The sequence below is a fragment of the Plectropomus leopardus genome, chromosome 1 (genome assembly GCF_008729295.1).
Source record: "Plectropomus leopardus isolate mb chromosome 1, YSFRI_Pleo_2.0, whole genome shotgun sequence".
NCBI classification, from domain to species: Eukaryota; Metazoa; Chordata; class Actinopteri; order Perciformes; family Serranidae; genus Plectropomus; species Plectropomus leopardus.
Window position 1 is genome coordinate 27575582 of NC_056463.1, and position 19782 is coordinate 27595363.

The 19782-nt window shown below is 37.9% G+C and overlaps 1 protein-coding gene across 4 annotated transcripts; it reads left to right on the plus strand.

Annotated features, from left to right (window-relative positions):
* Nucleotides 1-6530: 6530 nt before the first annotated feature.
* On the plus strand, nt 6531-19539 carry zgc:123258 (uncharacterized protein LOC641502 homolog). Of its 4 annotated transcripts, XM_042512605.1 has the most exons (17): nt 6531-6723; nt 8413-8523; nt 8941-9123; nt 9583-9672; nt 9808-9941; nt 10878-11032; nt 11133-11229; nt 11633-11734; nt 12654-12735; nt 13077-13151; nt 13440-13496; nt 14005-14058; nt 15176-15275; nt 15515-15595; nt 16057-16217; nt 18318-18351; nt 19050-19539. In XM_042512605.1, the coding sequence occupies exons 1-17, from the start codon at nt 6670-6672 to the stop codon at nt 19088-19090; spliced, it is 1611 nt and encodes a 536-aa protein (XP_042368539.1). In that variant the 5' UTR covers nt 6531-6669; the 3' UTR covers nt 19091-19539. The 4 variants fall into 4 exon arrangements, with proteins under 4 accessions (XP_042368539.1, XP_042368607.1, XP_042368400.1 ...); XM_042512673.1 differs by lacking the exon at nt 18318-18351; XM_042512466.1 differs by lacking the exon at nt 19050-19539 and having other exon boundaries at nt 18318-19026.
* Nucleotides 19540-19782: the final 243 nt, after the last annotated feature.

Here is a 19782-nt window from a genome sequence, read left to right on the forward strand (position 1 = left end):
TGTACAAACTCATTACTAATGTAATGTTTCCTTGTGAAATGTGCTACATAAAGTATGTCTAACAGTTTCCTTTTTAAACCTGCTGATGTGTGTCTCTCTTGTACTAATTTACCACATGATAAGAAAATAAATTAAATCTGGTGACCTTTTTCCAATGAAGAGGCAACATCCTCTGAATTATACACAGAGCTGTACTTATACAGTGACCTTTTTCTGTACGTTGAAAGGAAAATTTCAACATAATTAAAATGCTCTGGTTGAAAGTATCTGTGGTCGATAGTACCGAGCAACTAAATCCCCAAACCACATTTTTCAGTTGAAAAGCAATATATTATTAATGATGTTGTTGACTGATTCAGGTCCAACTCTTGACATTTGAGTGCAAAGAATTAAAATTCCACATATTGTGCTATGAATATGCATAGCGACTTCCTTGTAAAGGTTAAAACCTGGCTATTGCAATTGAACTTTGGTATTGGCTGAACCTGGTAGCAGGAGCCTGCTTTCATCACCAACCAAGCCTCCTGTCCATGCCCCATCCCCACCCTCTCACTAACAGACTATTTTGTGTTTGTGCAGGGTGCAGGGAGGTGCTGTGGATCGAGAGGCTGCACGATTGGGTTACTGTGCGTGTCATAGCCCCCTTCCCAGCCCATTTTTGAGACTTTTTTCACATTCATGGAGGAGGCACTCAAGTCAAAAGTGGAGGGTTTAGTTCATCTTTAAGTATAGCACCCATTGAGTGGAGTCCTTTGAGATACTTTGATACCTATATTCACAACTGGCATTTTATTGAATATTAACTTTCTAACTATTGGTTAATAACAACTGCACAGGTCAAATTTAAAACTGCATAGAAAACAACATTATGATAATAAGAAACTGACAAGTCCAATTTATTCTACCTACAAATAATGATAAATTAGTGTATGGTCCTCTTCCTTTGTGATGTCCTTGTATGCATGTTGCAGGATTTGTTTTGATTCATTGAGATGGATTAATTTCCCCTTGTTCCATTTATGAAAAGATAGTTATGTGGTGTTTAAATCACAGCCAGGAAGGAAAGGAACATGCTGACCTAAAACATGTTGTTATTTGTCACCCCGGTCTTCTGGCCTCGTTCAAGTCGTGTCACACAATGCTCTCCATTTACACTAAACTGTGTCTTTAAGCCTCAAAAAGAGAAGAGATCCATTGAAATATTTGTTAATTAAAGTTAGAAGAAAAGCAAAAACGCCCCAAATAAAGTGATGTTAAATGGTCATTTGGAAGGTGTTTATTTTAATATGCAATGTTATAACTCAAATACTATTGTTCCTAATGGTAACATGACCACCACTGTATATACTCATATAATTATATTACCAACATTACTGGTCAGTCACAATTTTGTACACAACCAAAACACAGTGTTTAAATTTGAACCTCGAGATTTATGTTTTCTTGCAACTTATAAACAGATATTGATGCCAAATCCCTTACAGAAGATCAGTTGTGCTCTTATGTCACCATCCTAAATTCTTCATATCTTTCATGATATTATATACGACATAGAGGGGGACTATACAGTGAGAAAGGAGCACATTTTTGTCTCAGGTGAGGAGAAATACCCACTTTCAGATTAAAGTGACTGAAGTGGGATTACATAAAAGGCCACATTCAGGCTTTTTAGCTAATTAATGTTTCTATGTTTCTGATGTATTGCAGAATAGTAATTAGGTCTGCCCTTGATGTACCATGTTTTGTTGGTAATGAAATTCAGTCTCAAGTGAAAAGAGCTCTTAGGCTCAGTTGCCCTGATGTAGGTTTATTCTGCATGTAGGTATGAGTCTGCTGATAAGCACAGAAGTTCAAGAGAGATACTGTATGTCAATATGTTAGAATTCTTACATTTACTGCTCACATTTTGCTACAACACAATGCATTTGAATAGGACATAACCTGACAGATTACCTTGTGTCATAAACACCTTAGTTTTAACCTCACAGTGGTTGAGATGGAGACAGACTTTCCCGAGCTGTAATATCCTGTTTTAGAGTATTTAAAACCACTGCTGGTTTATGACGAGCCCTCAAGCACAAATATGTTTTACAGATGCTGAAACACATGTTGTTTGTTAGATGGTCTACACAACATGCTAGGCTTTATGCCCTGGGAGCATGAATTATCTTCTGAATGCTAATGTCCTCATTAGTTCATTATAGACAGACAAGGTTGACTTCTTGGCATGAGGAAACCTTACAATAGCCGTGTCCCATTTCAGGGGGCTGCTTCCTTTGTGTTCTGCATTTCAAGATTGAATATGGTAATAATAATAATAATAATAATAATAATAATGGTTTAACACGGTTTACTGCTTTTTAAATGTGGTCAGGTGTGTTTTACTTTCTGCTAATTTACAACTCTTTCATCGATTTTTCAAAATCCACAGAGCCCAGGATAGTCAGGTCTTTGCCACTTTAATTGACACTCACTTGACATTAAAACAATCTGAATTGTTGACATTTAATACTGTCATGTCCCCGAGGCTCCAACATAGTGATTGATTATCCAAGTTGACTCATAGTTTGTGTTCTGTGAAACACTTGTTTTTCAAATGACCTGTTCGAGATACAAGACAACATAAACACAAAAATCATCTCTTTGACCCTTTTACATTGTTTAGTCTGCTGCTTTCTTACTGTCTTTAGATTTGGTTTTTACTTAAGATTATTGTCCTACATTTTCCAAAATGAATCAAAAATTTGCATTAGGTTTTGTTTTCTAACTTTGGTTGCCAACTCTCAGATCCTATGTGTTTTACACAGAACACTAAGACATTTCAAATGTACCCACTGCATGCGTTACCACATGACAGTCATGTAAACTTAAATAAGTGTAGCTAAACATGTTCACAACAAATTCAAAGCAAGTTTAATGTCCCTCCTATATTCTAACAAATGTCAGAGCTGCAGTGTTTTATTATTTTCGTTTAAAGCATTCCCCAAAATATGGACACTACTGGTGGAAAGTAACAGGAAAACAAGAGAGGTGTGTCAATATTGAAGACTGATTTTATGAGCATAACATGAACATAACATAACATAACATGAACTGATGCAAAATCTGGATGGAAATAGGGTTCTCTCTGTATGTAGCTTGGTTTAATTTCTTTCTTTTGTCTATTTTCATGATATATTTCAGAAGAGAGTCCAATGTGAGCAGCTGAGCTGCATGTCTTTGGACTGTGGGAGGAAGCTGGAGACCCTGGAAAGAACCCATGCAGACATGGGGAGAACATGCAAACTCTGCACAGAAGGGCCCCTGTGGCCCAATGGACTGAACCCTGTTCCTACTGGGCTTTGAACCAGGGACTCTCTTGCTGTGAGGCAACAGCGCTAACCACAATGCCACCATGCTGCCCCTCTCCTCAGTTGTAACTGTAGAATTCTGATCTTAATCATAGCTCAGAACAAAATCATTTCAAATGGATATAAATATTATCGGATGGAATATTGGATATGAATATTCCATATTGGATGGAAATATTATCAATTGTGGATGAATTTGTATCAAATTGGGGGGCCCTTAATATGAAAAAGGTTGTGAACCCGTGGACGAACACATGCAGGAAAGCACACTGGCCAAGCTGACACTGAACCATCTCGACTGGAGTGCATGAAATTTCTCCTTCATCACAGTCTTCTCAACTTCAAACGCTTGTCCTTTCCTTTCATGTGGAAAGCACACAGCAGACGATGGTTTGGCCATTAGCCTAAAAGGAACATTTATTTGATTTTCTTTCAGCGGAGAGTTCGACAAAAGGGAGAAAACTCTGGCAGGCTCCAATTCATGGCTAGTAGGGGTTTAATGTTCCCTGTGTGTGTTATACGAGGTTGGGGATACCATTCAGCTGTCAGTGGGTAAACTGCTAACGTTAATATATTTTCACACTGAAAAGAGCAATATCATAAGCAAAGTGGTAATTGGCCCTCCCCAATTAAAAAAACATGAAGGAAAAGCATGCTTTTAGGAGATTTCAGTGTTTCCATGTTGCTAATCATTGAAAAAAAGCTTTTGTAAATTCAAAATTTGACGGTGTGTAAATAGTTATTTGATAGAAAAATAATTATTTGATTTCAGCAGCATTTCTCTGTGACAACTGGTTGTCCTTAGTCTAAATTTCAGCTGTTTCTTCCACCAAGCAGAGGCATGGTGAATGGTGTGTTCACTACTGCAACATATTTTTTTTTCTTCTGTAAATTTTTTTAAGACACTCTAAAAATGTGACACAAAGAAATAAACATATATACTCGGGTTCTGTGTGTGTGTGTGTGTGTGTGTGTGTGTGTGTGTGTGTGTGTGTGTGTGTGTGATTGTGTGTGTGTGATTTGCATACATATAGAGTTGTGTAAATGGACATCTTAAAATGCTCAACCATTGTGGCTTCTCAAATCTGAAACACTGACCACTCAAAATGCATTGAAAGCAACATGACTGTCATCATCCAGCAGCAGTTGCCATGCAATTAGAGTTTGTCTTTACAGCTTTAGCCATGCAAAAGCAGATTTTAGAGTGGTACATTTAAAGTAAAAACCCCAGCAGCAGCCTTGTGCAGGTCAGGGTCACATGAGACGCTGCAGCTGCTGTGTTTATCTCAAGTATTGGTGCTGTGGAGCTTCAGCCTTGAGCCAGGAAGTCTCCATGTACGCTTAGAAATCCAGTTAGTTTTAGCCTCTCAGCCATGCAGTGATGGTCTTTGAGATCACATTACGAATGCGTATTGCCCACTAATTCATAAATAGTGTGGAAAAATTGAAATAGACACAGATAATATTCAAATCAAGAGGAAATGTAAATTACTGCTGCCCATTAATGTGAGATGTCTACATTGAGTAATTTTTTGCAGCGCACACATATCCACATACATACTCGTTGGTGTGGTTACTTAAATGGCATGCGTACTATGTACTTATTCTTGCCGTAACATACATCCTGACCCAAATGATATTTTAAAACAAAACCTTACAGCTCTGCCAGGAATGGTCAAAATGATCTGCACTTGAGCTAACTGTCCATCTGTCTCTGAGGACAGATTATGCTTGTCTGTGTGCAGAATATCAGGTTCAGCATCTGATTACATCTTGGATGAGTGAGCACACTTTCTATTAGCTAATTGGTGCCGGGGAGAGAATGGGTGATTTGCATGAGTCATATATGAACAGGCAACTCAAGCAAAGTTAAAGCGACACCGGGCAGAATATGGAGTATTCAGTGAGAAATCCTACGCAGTGTCATGAGCATACAGAGCGAAAAACAAGTCATCCAAATAATAGTCAGCACCCCATGAAGTAATTTATATAATTATATCATGAAATCCTGAACAGCCCTACTGGGCACAGGCCCACGGGCCTAAAGCGTTAGGGGCTCATCTGGCCTTCCTCTGCAAAATGTCGCTCAATTTAACACATACTGACCAGGAGGAGACTCAAACTGACCAAAATTAGATGCAAAGAAAACTGCAAAAAGATGCAGAATAACTACAAAAAATAGGCAGAACTACCAAGAAGAGACTGAAACCAACTAAAAAAGACACAAAGTTACCTCATAGGACACAAAATTATGTCAGAAAGACAGAAAATGATTACAAGAAGAATCAAAACAACCAAAAAAAGAGAAATGATTAAAAAATACAACCATTCATAAAGAGGACAAGGGTGCATTGACAGTAGCAATGAAAACTGTATGGCACAAAGTGCGTGTTATAAATTGCCTGCTGCAATGTGCCTTATTTATGTGCAAGGTGCAAAGTTCAACACATGGAGGACAAAAGACACAAAACAACAACAACAAACAACAACAACAAAAGTCCTGTAAAGAGACACTATACGAACAGAGGGTGTGTCGGTCTTGCTCCTACATGAGGGAGGTGGTGGGGTATTTGCATATCTGTGCTCAGGGGCCTATTGTCTCAAAATCCCTTATGGTCATAGCCTACATCATGATATCAGAGTCTTTGTGACACACACATAAAATAACTTCGATGTTGAAATGTTATTGTTTTCTCTGTATATTTGGTTCGTTCTTTTAGGGGACATACATTTTAGAAAATATTTATGTGAAATGAAAACTGGCAATGTAGGCTTCTCGAGAAAAAAAAAATATGTGTACCAGCAGAAAAATGATGCTAATGATTTTGAGTGAATGATACATATTTGTATTCAGGGCCAAACATAAGATCAAGCAATAAAGGTGCCACCACCACGGGTCAATAACTAGCACCAGGTGATACTGTGAAATGAACAGAAAAAAATGTAGGTTATTCTTCTGTATGTGAGATTACACATTGAGAACTTAGATTTATGCCCAAATACTTTAAGTACATTGTGTCAAAAGCATTCGATGTGATTTAACATGTAGACTTGTATTGCAGCTTCCACCTCTTTATTATTTTAAGTCGTTAATGGAGCGCGTGTTTGTTGTTGAGACGCTGCGGGGTGAAACAGAAACCAGTGGGTCAGCGTGTCATGTGTCACGAGCCAATACAGGAAGTACCTGGCAGCTACTGGCAAGCTAAACAATAGCAATGAAGATACGAGTAACTTAGCGAATAAAAAGTATCTCCGTGCCATAGATAAGTCAATTAATGTGGATGCCACCGGACTCCGTGAAAAAGCGAATGTGGCCAAAATGGAAAGTGCTGTCAGGATCATAATTTTGTCGCTCATTTTCTTGGCATCGAAGGTAAGTTTATGAACGATTATAAGAGAAACTGCACTGGTTTGCGTCAGCGCTAACCGGGCCCGATATCTGGACTTACCCCGTCGATAAGCTCGACAACTATACTGTTAATTTTCTAAATCATATTCTTATAATGTAGTCGACACATTGTGAGGATATGTTTAATAGAGGTAAAGTGTCGTCAGGTAAACAACGACACAGATGACTGCTGTCAGTGAGCTAGCGTTAGCTCGATCAGTTAGCCTCAGCTAGTGTGGTTCAAGCTAGAAGAATTGATGTGGTATTAATGTTACGTGATGGAGAGGACGTTGATGTAGGTAATAGTTTACAAAACTGACAATTTATTACACACTAATCGTTGGCAGTTAAAATCTAATTTGGCTCATTTAACGTAGAAGTGAAGCTCAAACGTTGGCGGAGGGTGATTTCCCATCTCACTGACGACGTCCACAACGTCACTAACAAGGAAATGTTTATTTCAAGAATGAGGACAGATTTATTGATGACTCAGGCATTTAATGATCACGGGGGCATTTTATGATCACTGAGTCATTTAAAGATCGCAGTGAAGTCCTTGAACAGTAATTGTCCCTGTTTTAGCATGCCAGTGTTTAGTTACCACAGGGAGTTTCAACTACCATGGAAACAAATCCAATGAAGGAAAACCAAATTCTACTGAAAGCCTACAGGCGGCTTCAAGTCATTTTGATCTATAACATTTCAGTAGGCATGGATTGGTTGATTTGCAAGTGAAATGACTGCAATGAAATTTTTTTTCTATCTAGGGTAGGTCCCAGCTTTGCATAAAATGTAGCCATGGGAATTAATGATGTTAAAGCAATATCAGTATGAAACTCAGCATAGTTTCACAATATTTTGTATGGCAATGATGTATCCATATATAGACACCAAGTATCATTTTTTATTTCATAAATTGTTAACATTCTATATACAAATTAAACTGTTGGTATCCTACTAGATCTTTTTTAAATCATTGATTATTCAGTCCAGTGGATATTTTTTTACAAGTAAAATAACAGAAGAAAGATGAACTGGCTGAAAACGACTTTAATAACTTAAAACAGATGTTGACAAAGTCTGACATAATTAGCTATTGAAAAAAAAACAAGTAATAACTTTCAGTGTATCGCAATAAATGTTATCACAATACTTCATATTGCAAAACGTTTAAAGTAAATAATATCGTATTGTGACCAAAGTATTGTGATAATATCATATCAACAGGCCTCTGGTGATTCCTACTCTCACTCAGAAGTCTAAAAATATTTGACATTGATTAAATTTAGCCTGGTATCAACCTAGATTCATGGTTTCCGGTCTTGTTAATTGGCTTGAGACCCCTAAGCAATATCTATTAGTGACACACCATCACACCTTGAGGTCTTTTGGACATATGTTGTAAACATTTCAACCAACAAAATATTTTTTTCTTCTTCATATATGGTTAAACTAGAGTGATTTTTCAACATGCAAAGCTCCAGATACATACCTATGAGGGAATTAGGTTTATACCAGCTACAATTAATCTGCTTTCTGTACTGTACTTTGGCTAGCATAGTATGTTAGTTTGAGTCATTAATTTTGTCTCACATGGCAGGGTTTGGTTAAGATATTTTCTTCAACACTTTTTTTGTGTGGAACTTAAAATAATACATTTTTTCCCCCCAACAGATAAACTGCCAAGAAGCGATCTTGCACATTTCAAATGGAAGTACAGATAGGGAGTACTGCATTGTCCACAATCATTCCTGGACCCCCTTGTCACAAACCCTTGATGCTGCCGTAAGTTTTTCCAAAGTTTCTAGTCTTTTTTTTCTATTTGGATTTATGAGTATCAGAACAGAAAAGTAACTGTGACTTTTATTGACTTCTTAAGACATTGGCTCTATTTTCTATCTTTTTTAAAAAAAAATGCATTTGCCTATGTTTGTGACATCAGAACAGAAATAGACCATGAGTGGTTACAAAATGTACCTTATTATCATCTCTGAGCCCGCATTTACAACCTGGTGGCTGCTGGTCGTTCACCGCTCTGATTACTGTGGTAACCAGAAATATTTACTGTTAGGTAGTATTGATGATGACAGGAGATTTAATTACTTCCTTGTATTTAGTGTGTCTTTCCTAAAAATTTATGATAGGAAGTTATATGAATGTTCTTCCTATCCTAATTTGAAATCACTGTCTTCACTTTTCCAGTTGCAGTATCCACTCGTGAACATGACGTCCACTCTGCTGTGTAACAGCTCTGGTGTCAGTCCAGATGTGGTGAAGGGCAAAGCGTTGGTGGTGATGAGGGGGGACTGTGACTTCAGCCAGAAGGCTGTGGTTGCTCAAAGTCTTGGAGCTACAACTTTGCTCATTGCCAGCAAACAATTATTGGTAGGAAATTTAAATCAATCTGTAGGATTTCAGATACTTTCTATATATTTTTTTTATTTTGTATTTATTTTTTATTATATTTATATTTTATTTTGTTAAACAACTTCTATGGAGGACCCATAATCTTTTCTTTTTCTGTACCTGATCATAACACTAGTGTTAGCGTGTATGAATGTGACTTTTAAGATGCACATGCAGAAGTGATTCATAAAAAAAGGAAGTGACCTACCAGTGGTTTGGATGTGGGGACTTCCATCTAAGTATATATATTTTCTATGTAAAAACAAATGTTCTTGTTTCCCGTCATGTTATCAGAGTCAAATCACTGAGTCATCTTTTATATGTCATCTTGATAATATATCATGCAGTACATTACTCCCCAAAAGCCAGATAAGACTTTTTCTCAAGTCTTACCAAATTAATTTTTAAAAATCTTTTTTGTATTTTTTGTCTCTTCAGATTACACCATCAGCCAATGACTCTGACTATGCAAAAGTCCATATTCCTCTGGCTCTCATGAGGTACAGGGACTTCATTGAAGCACACAAGGTCAGACAGCCCTTTTGTTCACTGTTTCTACTGAACTTGGTGTTTCCACCCCTCGTATAAAGATCAAATTGATGAAGAAGGTCAAACTGGATGCAAAGTTTCTCATTATTTTTTTTCCTATGTGTATGTCCTCAGGAGTTTGGTGAAGAGATGCAGGTAAAGCTTTATGCTCCACCTCACTCGAAGATTGATGCAAGCATTGCAGTCATGCTACTGATCGCCATTGTCACAGTTGCCTTGGGGGGCTACTGGAGCGGAGCCTGTGAGAGGTGTGATAGTACAGCTTCACAATCACATACAGAGCAGTATTTGTAAATTGTAATTAAATCAGACTAGGGAACATATGAGAATTACATGTAATTGTTGCAAAGCAGTCCCTCCAGGATTTTGCAGGCTATTTCTGGAATTGTTCTTTCGTTTGTGCTCCACAACAACACTGCACACGGTGCAAAATAGTTTATCCCCACTTTCATGCAGAACACCTGGGAACTGCCTTGCACGGTCTTTAGCAGGAACTTTTTTTTCCTGTTACACATGTCTGCATCCTGACAAACAGAAACAAGACATTGTTTTTGGGGAGATTATACAGGAGACTGCTGTGATTGGTGAAACTACAACTACAATGATTGGTCAAATTTGTGGAAAAAGTTTCTGTGATTCGACTAAATTTCCAGGTCCTGCAGACTTTAAGGGGATTGGTTGAATTTGTGTTAATAGTTCCAGTTCAACACTTCAACATCATGAAGGGGCTGGTTGTTATTATGCAATGATGATTAAATTTAGTGTCATTGTGAGATTTGTTGAACATAGAGTAGATAGCATTGTCAACAAGCAAAAAAGCATAGTTGTCATGCACATCTAAAAACCATTTAAGGCAGGTGCTGGACCACTAAAGGACAGCAATAAACAACATGAAGAAGGATACACTCACTGTAGCTCCCTTAAGTGCAATGTTAATAAATTGCACTTAAGGGAGCTGCAGCATGTGGACCTTTATTATGTGCACCTTTATTCATGTATTTATTGTCAACAAACCATAGACAGTTTCCAAAGGTCGTATTTATTACTGCACTATTATATCATATTGAATTATATTGTATGGTCCGCAATCTGTGTATGCTATTCTGTATCTGTTTTTCCCCAAGAACCACCAGTTTAGGCCTGAAATACACAAAAAACTTCTCATGTTTTTTTGTTTGTGGCAGAGACCGGTTAAGTTGTGGTGCGGCAGGGGGAGGCGGGGGAGAGAGCAAAGCAGACAGCGGAGAACTTTTCCTATATTCTCCTCTTAAAGTGGTCTTCTTTGTCGCCCTGATGTGTGGGATGCTGGTCCTTATGTACTTCTTCTACAGCGTCCTGGGTAAATGAGACAAAAAAAGAAATGCACTTGTGTTCTCCAAATGATTAATGATATCTGGATTTCTGTGAATGTGATTTGTATTTCTTTTTTTTCTCCCAAGTTTACGTCATTATTGTGATATTCTGCCTGGCATCTGCGTCTGCGCTGTTCAGCTGTCTCGATGCAGTGATGGAAAAAATTGGTTGTGCTGCTGGGAGGTAAAGGCAATAGTCTTTCAAAAAATATTTAAATATACAAACACACGCACACACGCATTTCACTAATTTTAAGCAAATATATAATAGATAATGATGTGATGTTAGGTGTGCAGATGGTGTTATTGCTTTACAAAAATGAAAAATGTACAAATGACAATTTAAGAACAGATGTGAAGGAACAGCTCAGTATGAGTGAATATATGTGAATGTTTCACTACTTTTCTTAGTCTCCTAGTTTTTCTAAGTTGGTAACTTTTTCCAGTCTAAACAAGACAGACGTTGTGGTCACAGTGGGAGGATGTGAAACAAAACTCTGTGTGTTTGTCTCTGAATCACACCTTGGCAGGAAAGCCTGAAGTGCTGAAAGTCGTCGTTTATTATGATTGTCTGTGTCTTTTTCTAGATTCTCTGTCCGAAATTATAACTTCTCAGTGAGGTCTCTCATACTGGCCGCTGTGTGCATTAGCATTGCTGTGGTCTGGGGGGTCTACAGGAATGAAGACAGGTACTATGAAGAGTCGTGCACACAAAACACACAGCCACAATGTTGCTATCTGTTTCACTCTCACACTCAGACATGGCTGCGCTTCCTCCACAGTGGACTGTGTTGGTGGTGAAGCAGGAAATGCTTATTGGTTAAAAGATAACTGACAAAGATACTTTAACCATTGCATCAGCCTAGTTGGTGTTATTTGTTGAAACTTTAATCATACACATTAAAAAGTATGTCTTGATGGTGGCATGGTGACATAATACATTTGAGTGCAATAACTGAATAAAAGTAGGAATGTGTTGCTGTGTGAATATTGCTGAAAAAATATTTTCTTGCAAAATGATACAATTTTTAAAGATAAAGAATATATATGTGTTCTGTGAGACATAAAGGATGGCTTTAGTTTTAGTAGGATTAGTATTGTCTAACATCTATCTATCTATCTATCTATCTATCTATCTGTCTGTCTGTCTATCTGTCTATATCTGTGTTGGCATGTTTATTGCAGCTCAAATGTCTCATTATGTTTAGAGGGTCATTATGTTTTAAGGACTGGTCAGAGTTTCTTGAATAGTAGATTTTATTTCAGCTACCTTCTTGTCACAGTATGACTTGTACATGTTACTTTTATGATCTTATGAAGAATTTGTGAATATTAAAGTCCAAAACATCAGAAGCCAAATTCTTGTGGCGAATTATCAAACAACTGGCTACAAAATCAATTTTTATTCTTTCATGTTGCTTTATGTTTTGTATCATGAAATTTAGCAGAAGTTGCTTTAGTTGGGTGTTATTTTTTAGCAGTGTGTAACTTGATGCATTTCCCTTTTGTGCTGTATCCTTAAGTAGAGCCAGACTGCTTTGGTCAAAGTTCAAACCACAAATGCTAAGGTGAAAACGTAACGTAAAAGAGCATTTTGTTTCCTCATAGATGGATCTGGATCTTGCAGGACCTTCTTGGCATTGCTTTCTGCCTCAACTTCATGAAGACCATATCACTGTCCAACTTCAAGGTACTTCCTAACAGCCCCTCTTCTCTGAGATTCACTCTCTTGCATTTCTTTTTTACTTTGGCAGACACAATGCTTACCTGTACTCTCATTGTTATAGTTATTAAAGCATACATATTGTAGCATATATATTTTTTATATGTATTGTCCTCTGCCAAAACTATATTTCACACAGTCCCATTGTCCAATATCTTGTTGCCTTTGCACCAATAAGACAGGATTCTGCACATGCACCACCACTGGCATTTAAGGAAATCCTGATAAAGCAGTGTAATGTTAAAATATTTCCTTAGTTTTATGAGACTTAGAATCAACCTGTGATCTTTTTTTCCATTTGGGCGTAGATCTGTGTGATTCTGCTGAGCCTCCTTCTCGTGTATGATGTCTTCTTTGTTTTCATCACTCCTTTCCTCACCAAGGTACGAGTACATTTATTTATCTTGTTTTATTTTCCTGCTTTTTTGTCCAACCCTTTGTTGCCCTTAAATGTGTCCGCATCCAGTTATGATATTTCACTGATGCACAAAAGCTTAATTCAAGTGAAGAAGTGATGCTTTGCAAAGGGAACTATGTATACAACTACATACAGAAACCCAATATCATTGACTAGGAGATGTTTTTGCAGCTCTGGTGTTTCAGTGTGATGCATGATGGTTTTACAAATGGATGAATAACATAATATATGGTGTCTCTTTCTCTGTCAACAGAATGGAGTCAGCATTATGGTACAGGTTGCCCTGGGCCCAGATGCTTCTGGAGAGAAGGTAAGTCCCCCTGCATTACTTCCTCCCTTAAAGGGGAATTCCACCAAATTGTCTCTCTAGGCTTTCTCAAAACACTTTTCAAAATATACTATAATTAATAAATAAATATAAGAATGCTTTATATTTGAGGAGTGTCACTTTTTATTAGCCAACTCAGGCACTTTATACTGTCCTGGAATCATTTTTGATTTCTTATAGCTCAAAATTGTTTACTTTATTGGGAGGCTGAAGACTGAAGCATTGTTCTGTGAATACATAAATTAAAGGAATACATTTGTGTTTAAAAAGAGCAGTTTGCAGGAGTTTGTGATCTTAGAAGTGGAGGAGTCTTATCACCTAAGTCCTGGACAACGATCCAAATGCTAATCATGGTGGAATTCCCCTTCAACTTTTGGACTGGCTTCATTAACATCCTGGCTGATCTGCACTGCTTGTTGTTTGATGCCCTAAGGGATATGGTAGACCGATTGACTAACTGTGCGTTGGGGTTGGGTGGGCTCTGTCGTAGACACAAGGTAACATGGTGGAGGTCCCCGCTGAACCCCAGGCTCCCTCTGAGAAAGTAAGGCTTTGAATTGTTAACCACCCACTTCCTTTTCTTAGTACTGCATCCTGAGGTGTGTGGGAAGGGATTGGGTTTGTAGATGTTTGGTAGATTCTCATGTGTAGAATCCCACTTTCATTAAGGCTCTCAAATAATTTGATAAAAACATGATGAGTAAAGTAAAGAAAAAAAACTCTAAATGTATATAATAATGTTCTGGACCTTTTCTTTTTTTCCCTTTGGCTTTTAGCCTCCTCATGAAAACAAGGCACTTGCTGGATACACATATGCTTTTACTAAAGCCTTTCACAAAGGGGAAATGTGAAGCAAGGGAAAGAAATGCACATGTCAACTCTCACATGACTGTCAGCTGATGTGTGCCGATAAGTCACTTGAGTTTGTCTTGTGAACACAGAAGTTCTACTCAAGCTGAATACATTTATGAATAGTGTTTTTAGTGGATTTGGTCTTCGGGGGGGGGTCTACATTTTGTTTTGTTTTTTTTTGTATAGAAAAGTTTCTATATTCATAATTGATTTGACTAAAACATTGTTTTGGAATGAATATTGTAAATGTTTTTGCTTCTTGGTTAGAGGTACCTGGAGGTTTCAGGAAGGAATGTTAATCCTCTGATGGATAACTGAAGCAGGGAGTTTCTCCCAGCCAGGATTCCTCTTGGATTTTATTTCATTTTTGTGGGAAAATTTTACTCTCGAAGCACCTGTGTACTCTCAGCAAAGTAATGTTCAGCAGGATATTTTGTGAAAGTGTGCATAGTATGTTTGTGAGCACTTGTGGTGCTGAGCACTAGCAGCACCTGTGGCAGAAAGTCAGAGGGAAAATCTCTTGGTATCATATGAACTATATAAATAACATCAAGACAGATCATACATGTTATGTAAAATTGGGGAAGCCAAGGTGTAGATAGGATTGCAACCAGGTGGGAGTTTGAAAATATTGCAAGAGATTCTAAAGCAATATAAACCAAAAGCTTTGAGAAATAAATATAACGTAGAGAGTCACATTGAATCAGTATAACACAGTGTAAACCTTGCTGTATTTGGTTGCATACACCACGATAATCCTGCTGTCACGCCCTCTGTCATTAAACAGATAAAATGTCTTATTTTCTCAGCTGCCAGTGGTGATGCGAGTCCCACGGTTCTCAGCCTGGGCTCAGAATCTGTGCGGGATGCAGTTCTCCATTCTGGGTTACGGAGACATCATCGTTCCAGGTGAGTTTCAAGTGTCACTGTCAGTGTTTAAACTGTCCCTAGTAGATATTTTGAATACAGAAAACAGTGGCAGCTGGTTGCTTGTCAGTTAAACTACAATATATAAACCCATAGAGTCCATAGAAGAAAGAGAAGGAAAACCTAAATGCATGATGTGTACAGTTCAGTACAAACAAAGCTTTTCAAGTATTTACATTGTGATGTATCCCCCAACCTCTGCATCCTCATTGGTCCAACAGGTCTCCTGGTTGCCTACTGCAGCAGATTTGATGTTTGGATCAACAGCAGCAAGAAGATCTACTTCATCAGCTGCTGTATAGGTAAATCACAACTTAACACCAGTTTGTAGTCCAGTTAACTGTCGGGTTACAGTCTTAATAAGTGCTGAATTTACAGCGTTGTTGACGTTGTTAAAATAAGTGTACAGTTTGTTACTATCATATTACAGAATACTGTACATTTCATATTAGATTTGCTGTTCTTTGCTGCTCTGCTGTACACACTCTTCTAGCTGAGCTCCATACATTTAAGGACTGTATTTCATGACATTTCCTCATGGTAATATTTGTTGTATATGTATAAATGCGCACATGTATATGTATGTGCGTGTATCTGACATTGATTTCGCTTACCACTGAATGTCTCTGATCTTTTCTCTTTCCCATGTGAAGCAGTTTACTGATGTTCACTGGAAGATCTGATTGTATCTTTGTGTGGTGCAGTTTCGAGGGTTTTTACCTTGATCTGTCTCTCTCTCTGTGTCCATCTTTATTCCTTGTAGCCTATCTGCTGGGAATGATAGTGACATTTGCTGTGATGCTGCTGTCAGGGATGGGCCAGCCCGCCCTGCTCTACCTGGTGCCCTTCACCCTGATAACCTCTGCCATAGTGGCTGGGTGCCGGGGAGAGATGAGGCAGTTCTGGAAAGGAACTACCTATGAGGTGAGAGTACAAAGTGGTTTGATACAGCTTTGGTACAGTACTGGTATTTCCTGTTGGTATTTCCTGCATTTTAACAGCTTTTATTGTATCTCTGAAGAACGTAGCTCCTACTACCAGTTTATAAAACCAAAGTCAACACAGCACTTTTCCAAACACTGAAGTGCACGGCAAGGCTTACTGCCAAGATGTTTGCTCTTAATATTTACTAATACGAACAAGGCTTATGTGCTTTAGTGCCAAGCTACCTGTGCAATAACATAATAAAAACAAGCATCTTACCTGTTCAGCCATTTCCTGGTCAGCTTTGAGGATTTGCTATTTCATTATAGCAGACTTTCTGCAGAGCGAAATTTTTCCTAGTCTGCTGTTGGTTTTTAAACAGAGCACTTATTTAAAAAGTATAAAATTGCAGCTTCGTTGTTTGCATCTGTTCCAGTTTGCTATGCAACTGTCTTGTAATGCGAGTAAAGTTAGAGGACGCTGGCCGCACCAGTACACCTGAGGCTCTGCAAGACAAAGTTGGTCTGTTTATTGAATAGCAGCCTCAAGGGAAATGATCTCAAGCAATTTTCCCCAATTCTGTACTGTTTGTTCTGATGTTGAAAATGATATGAACTAAGTTGTGAAATCTTGGATGATGCTTTTATTAACAGCATGTTCCACAGCATAATGTTTTAAATATTTTGAGGCATCAAAAGCTAACGTGGAGTAGACGTCAAGTGTATTTTCTGACTTTTATTACTAAGGCCTTAGGTTGTGGTTCAACCCCTTTTGACTCTAACCTTCATTTACATCACTCAGCTCTCTGCAGCTAGAGGTACTGAGTCAACACTACAGCATCACTACACTGTCATTGCACTTAATTCAGGCTTGCACTTCAGAAATCGCTTAGTCACCAACTTGTAGTATATCGACTGACTCTATTTCAGGATGTTGTGGTGTCTTTGATGAACTGAATGTACAGTAATGGACATCTGTTACTTACACACTTATCGGCCTGGCATGTGGCAGCGTGTTACACCCAGTCATCACTACTCAGTGACATGTCTCACAATGAGTTAAGACCATGTTGTGATATTTAAGATTAGAATTCCTAGATTAGACAACCCGGGGCGGGTTGTTAAAATTGTAATTATAATGATCGTCAAAATTTTTTGGCAATATTTTTTTTTGGTTTTGGTAATTTAAAAAAGCAATTTTATTTGTCTCTTAAATTGTTGCTAATTTTTTTAATCTTTTAAATTATTTGTTATTTTCAAAGAAAACATCCTTTCCAAACCCACAGGCCTGCCAAAATAAAAATCACCAAAAATGACACCATTTATCACAACCAAAAACTTCAAATTAAAAATAAATAAATAAATTAGTATTGGATTTCCACATTTCTGGTGGTCCTTGAACACATCGTGTGGGACATAAACTGTTTTTTCCCTGAGTCACTCAGGGAGGCTCAAAGGAAAAATACTTGTATGGAGGGTAAAAAAAAACCCAACCACTTCCTCACATTCCTATTTTTGAAAAAACAAACAAAAAGTAGAATGAAACAAGGAAAACCCAAAACAAAACAAAAACAAACAAAGAAAAATAACAGGACACATAATAACAAGAATGGGGCAATGGCATAGTTAATGTTCTGGGAAAACAAAAAACTACAAAAACACTTACTCTATATCCAGAAACTGCACTTCAAAATGAAAGCTCTGTGCTGAGAATTCACTGTACTTCAAATTAAAGTGTGTTTTTCACAAACTTGACATGGTGCCATGACCCACTTTTGGACCGCAACAAACGGGAACCACTGCATTATGTCACATTTAGGATATGGGCTTGGTATACATCTGCTACTGGCATGAACTGAATCAAAGGCTGCCTGGAGGTTATGAAATTATTTATAGTATATTTTTAAGTGACAAACAAGAAAAACACAAAAATACTTTGATGTTCCTGACAGTTGTCACCCTGAGGTCCCAGGTTAAATTAGGAGTTCTGAGAAAAGGTTGGATGGATGTGTATGGATGTGCAAATATGCTTGTTTTTGTAAGTGAGAGACAATAAAGTGGAGAAAAGGACACAATTCTGACCTGGCTTCATCTTCACCAGGTCTTGGACTCATCCAGGGAACCTTTGTTGCCAGGTGTGCTTCCCTCCAACCCCAAAACCTCACCTCTGCATCCCTCCTGCCATTTTATAGTTTTGCTTACTGCAGTGCGTTATCTTTTCTTGCCAGCTTCTTTTGGTTGCCCCTTCTTTTGACATTTTAACCCCTGATTTCCAGGGTCAATGTGATATTCAAAGACACAACAGATGTCATACCTTTTAAAACACACTTGGAGGACCTGCTTTTGGACAGTACAGAGTTTTGTATTAACTGACCACTAGGTGTCTCTGGTTGATTGAAAATAATCCGAGGAGCTTCTCACCTTCACTTCTTGTGCTAAAGACGTGGCCCTGGAATACCATTAACTTCATCTCTTTATTTCTGCAGTTTGTTTTATCATTCTCTTTCTCCACTCATCAATCTTTTCCATCCAATGGGAATTAATACTTGCATCACTCCATCCTTCATGCAGCAACTTTTCAACTCAGCAATTCATCCACCAACATGTTCATGTTGCCCTCTGCATGTTGTTGCTTGCAGTAACTGGGTTTGGGAGGTGTTATCTCTGGGGTGTGGTATTCGTAGAACGTGGCGCTCGTCTGCTGTTGTATATGCAATACGCATTACAAATTAAAAGCCCATCTAAATAACTGTCTTTCTTTTTCAAATATTTGTATTTCATTAACCATAACATTGATATCAAAAATTAACTTTTCCTTTCCACTTTTCTTTAGAGGGAAGAACTGACTGCTCCGTAGAAGGAGAAAGATGCTGACTTACAGTGTTGAGAATGGACCCTACTGCTGGATGCTTTTTTTTCCCCATTTTTTTTTTTTTTACATTTTAATATTCCATTTGCAAAGCAAGGGAACATGTGTAATTGATCAACAGATCCTTAAAACAGTAAGGGTTCATTTGACTGCTGCGAATAGTTAGAGAGCTAATAAATATTGTGTAGGCTTGTTTAGTGCCTGAAAGTTCAGTTAGGTACATGTTGAGAAAATTGTAATGACTTTGCCTTGGTGATGATTGCATACAACAAAATAAGAAAGCACTTTATAATATTCAGCTTGACGAGTTGTTTCATCGGGGGTGGGGTGGTTTTTAAATTACTTGTAGCCACAATATGAGACATTTTGATAACTGTTTTGGGGGGTTCTGTGTAACCTGTTTGTATGATGTGATTTCTTTAATTGCCTTATATTAAAACAATCTTATATTTAATGTTCTTGAATGTGTGTTTCATTCATTGTTGAAACAAAATCTTCCTGTAAATCACACATGAAGCAGTGACTTGTGGAGGGGATCCATGCTCTTTTTATTGAGTGTATGAACTCAGAGTAAAGACAAGTTTTTAAAGGACTTATTAGGACTTTTATGTTCTGTGAGGAAGCCAGGGGCCAGATTGTGCCAAGCACTGATCAATAAGCTCTTAAAATTAGTTCTGCAGCAAAGGAGGTTGCCAGT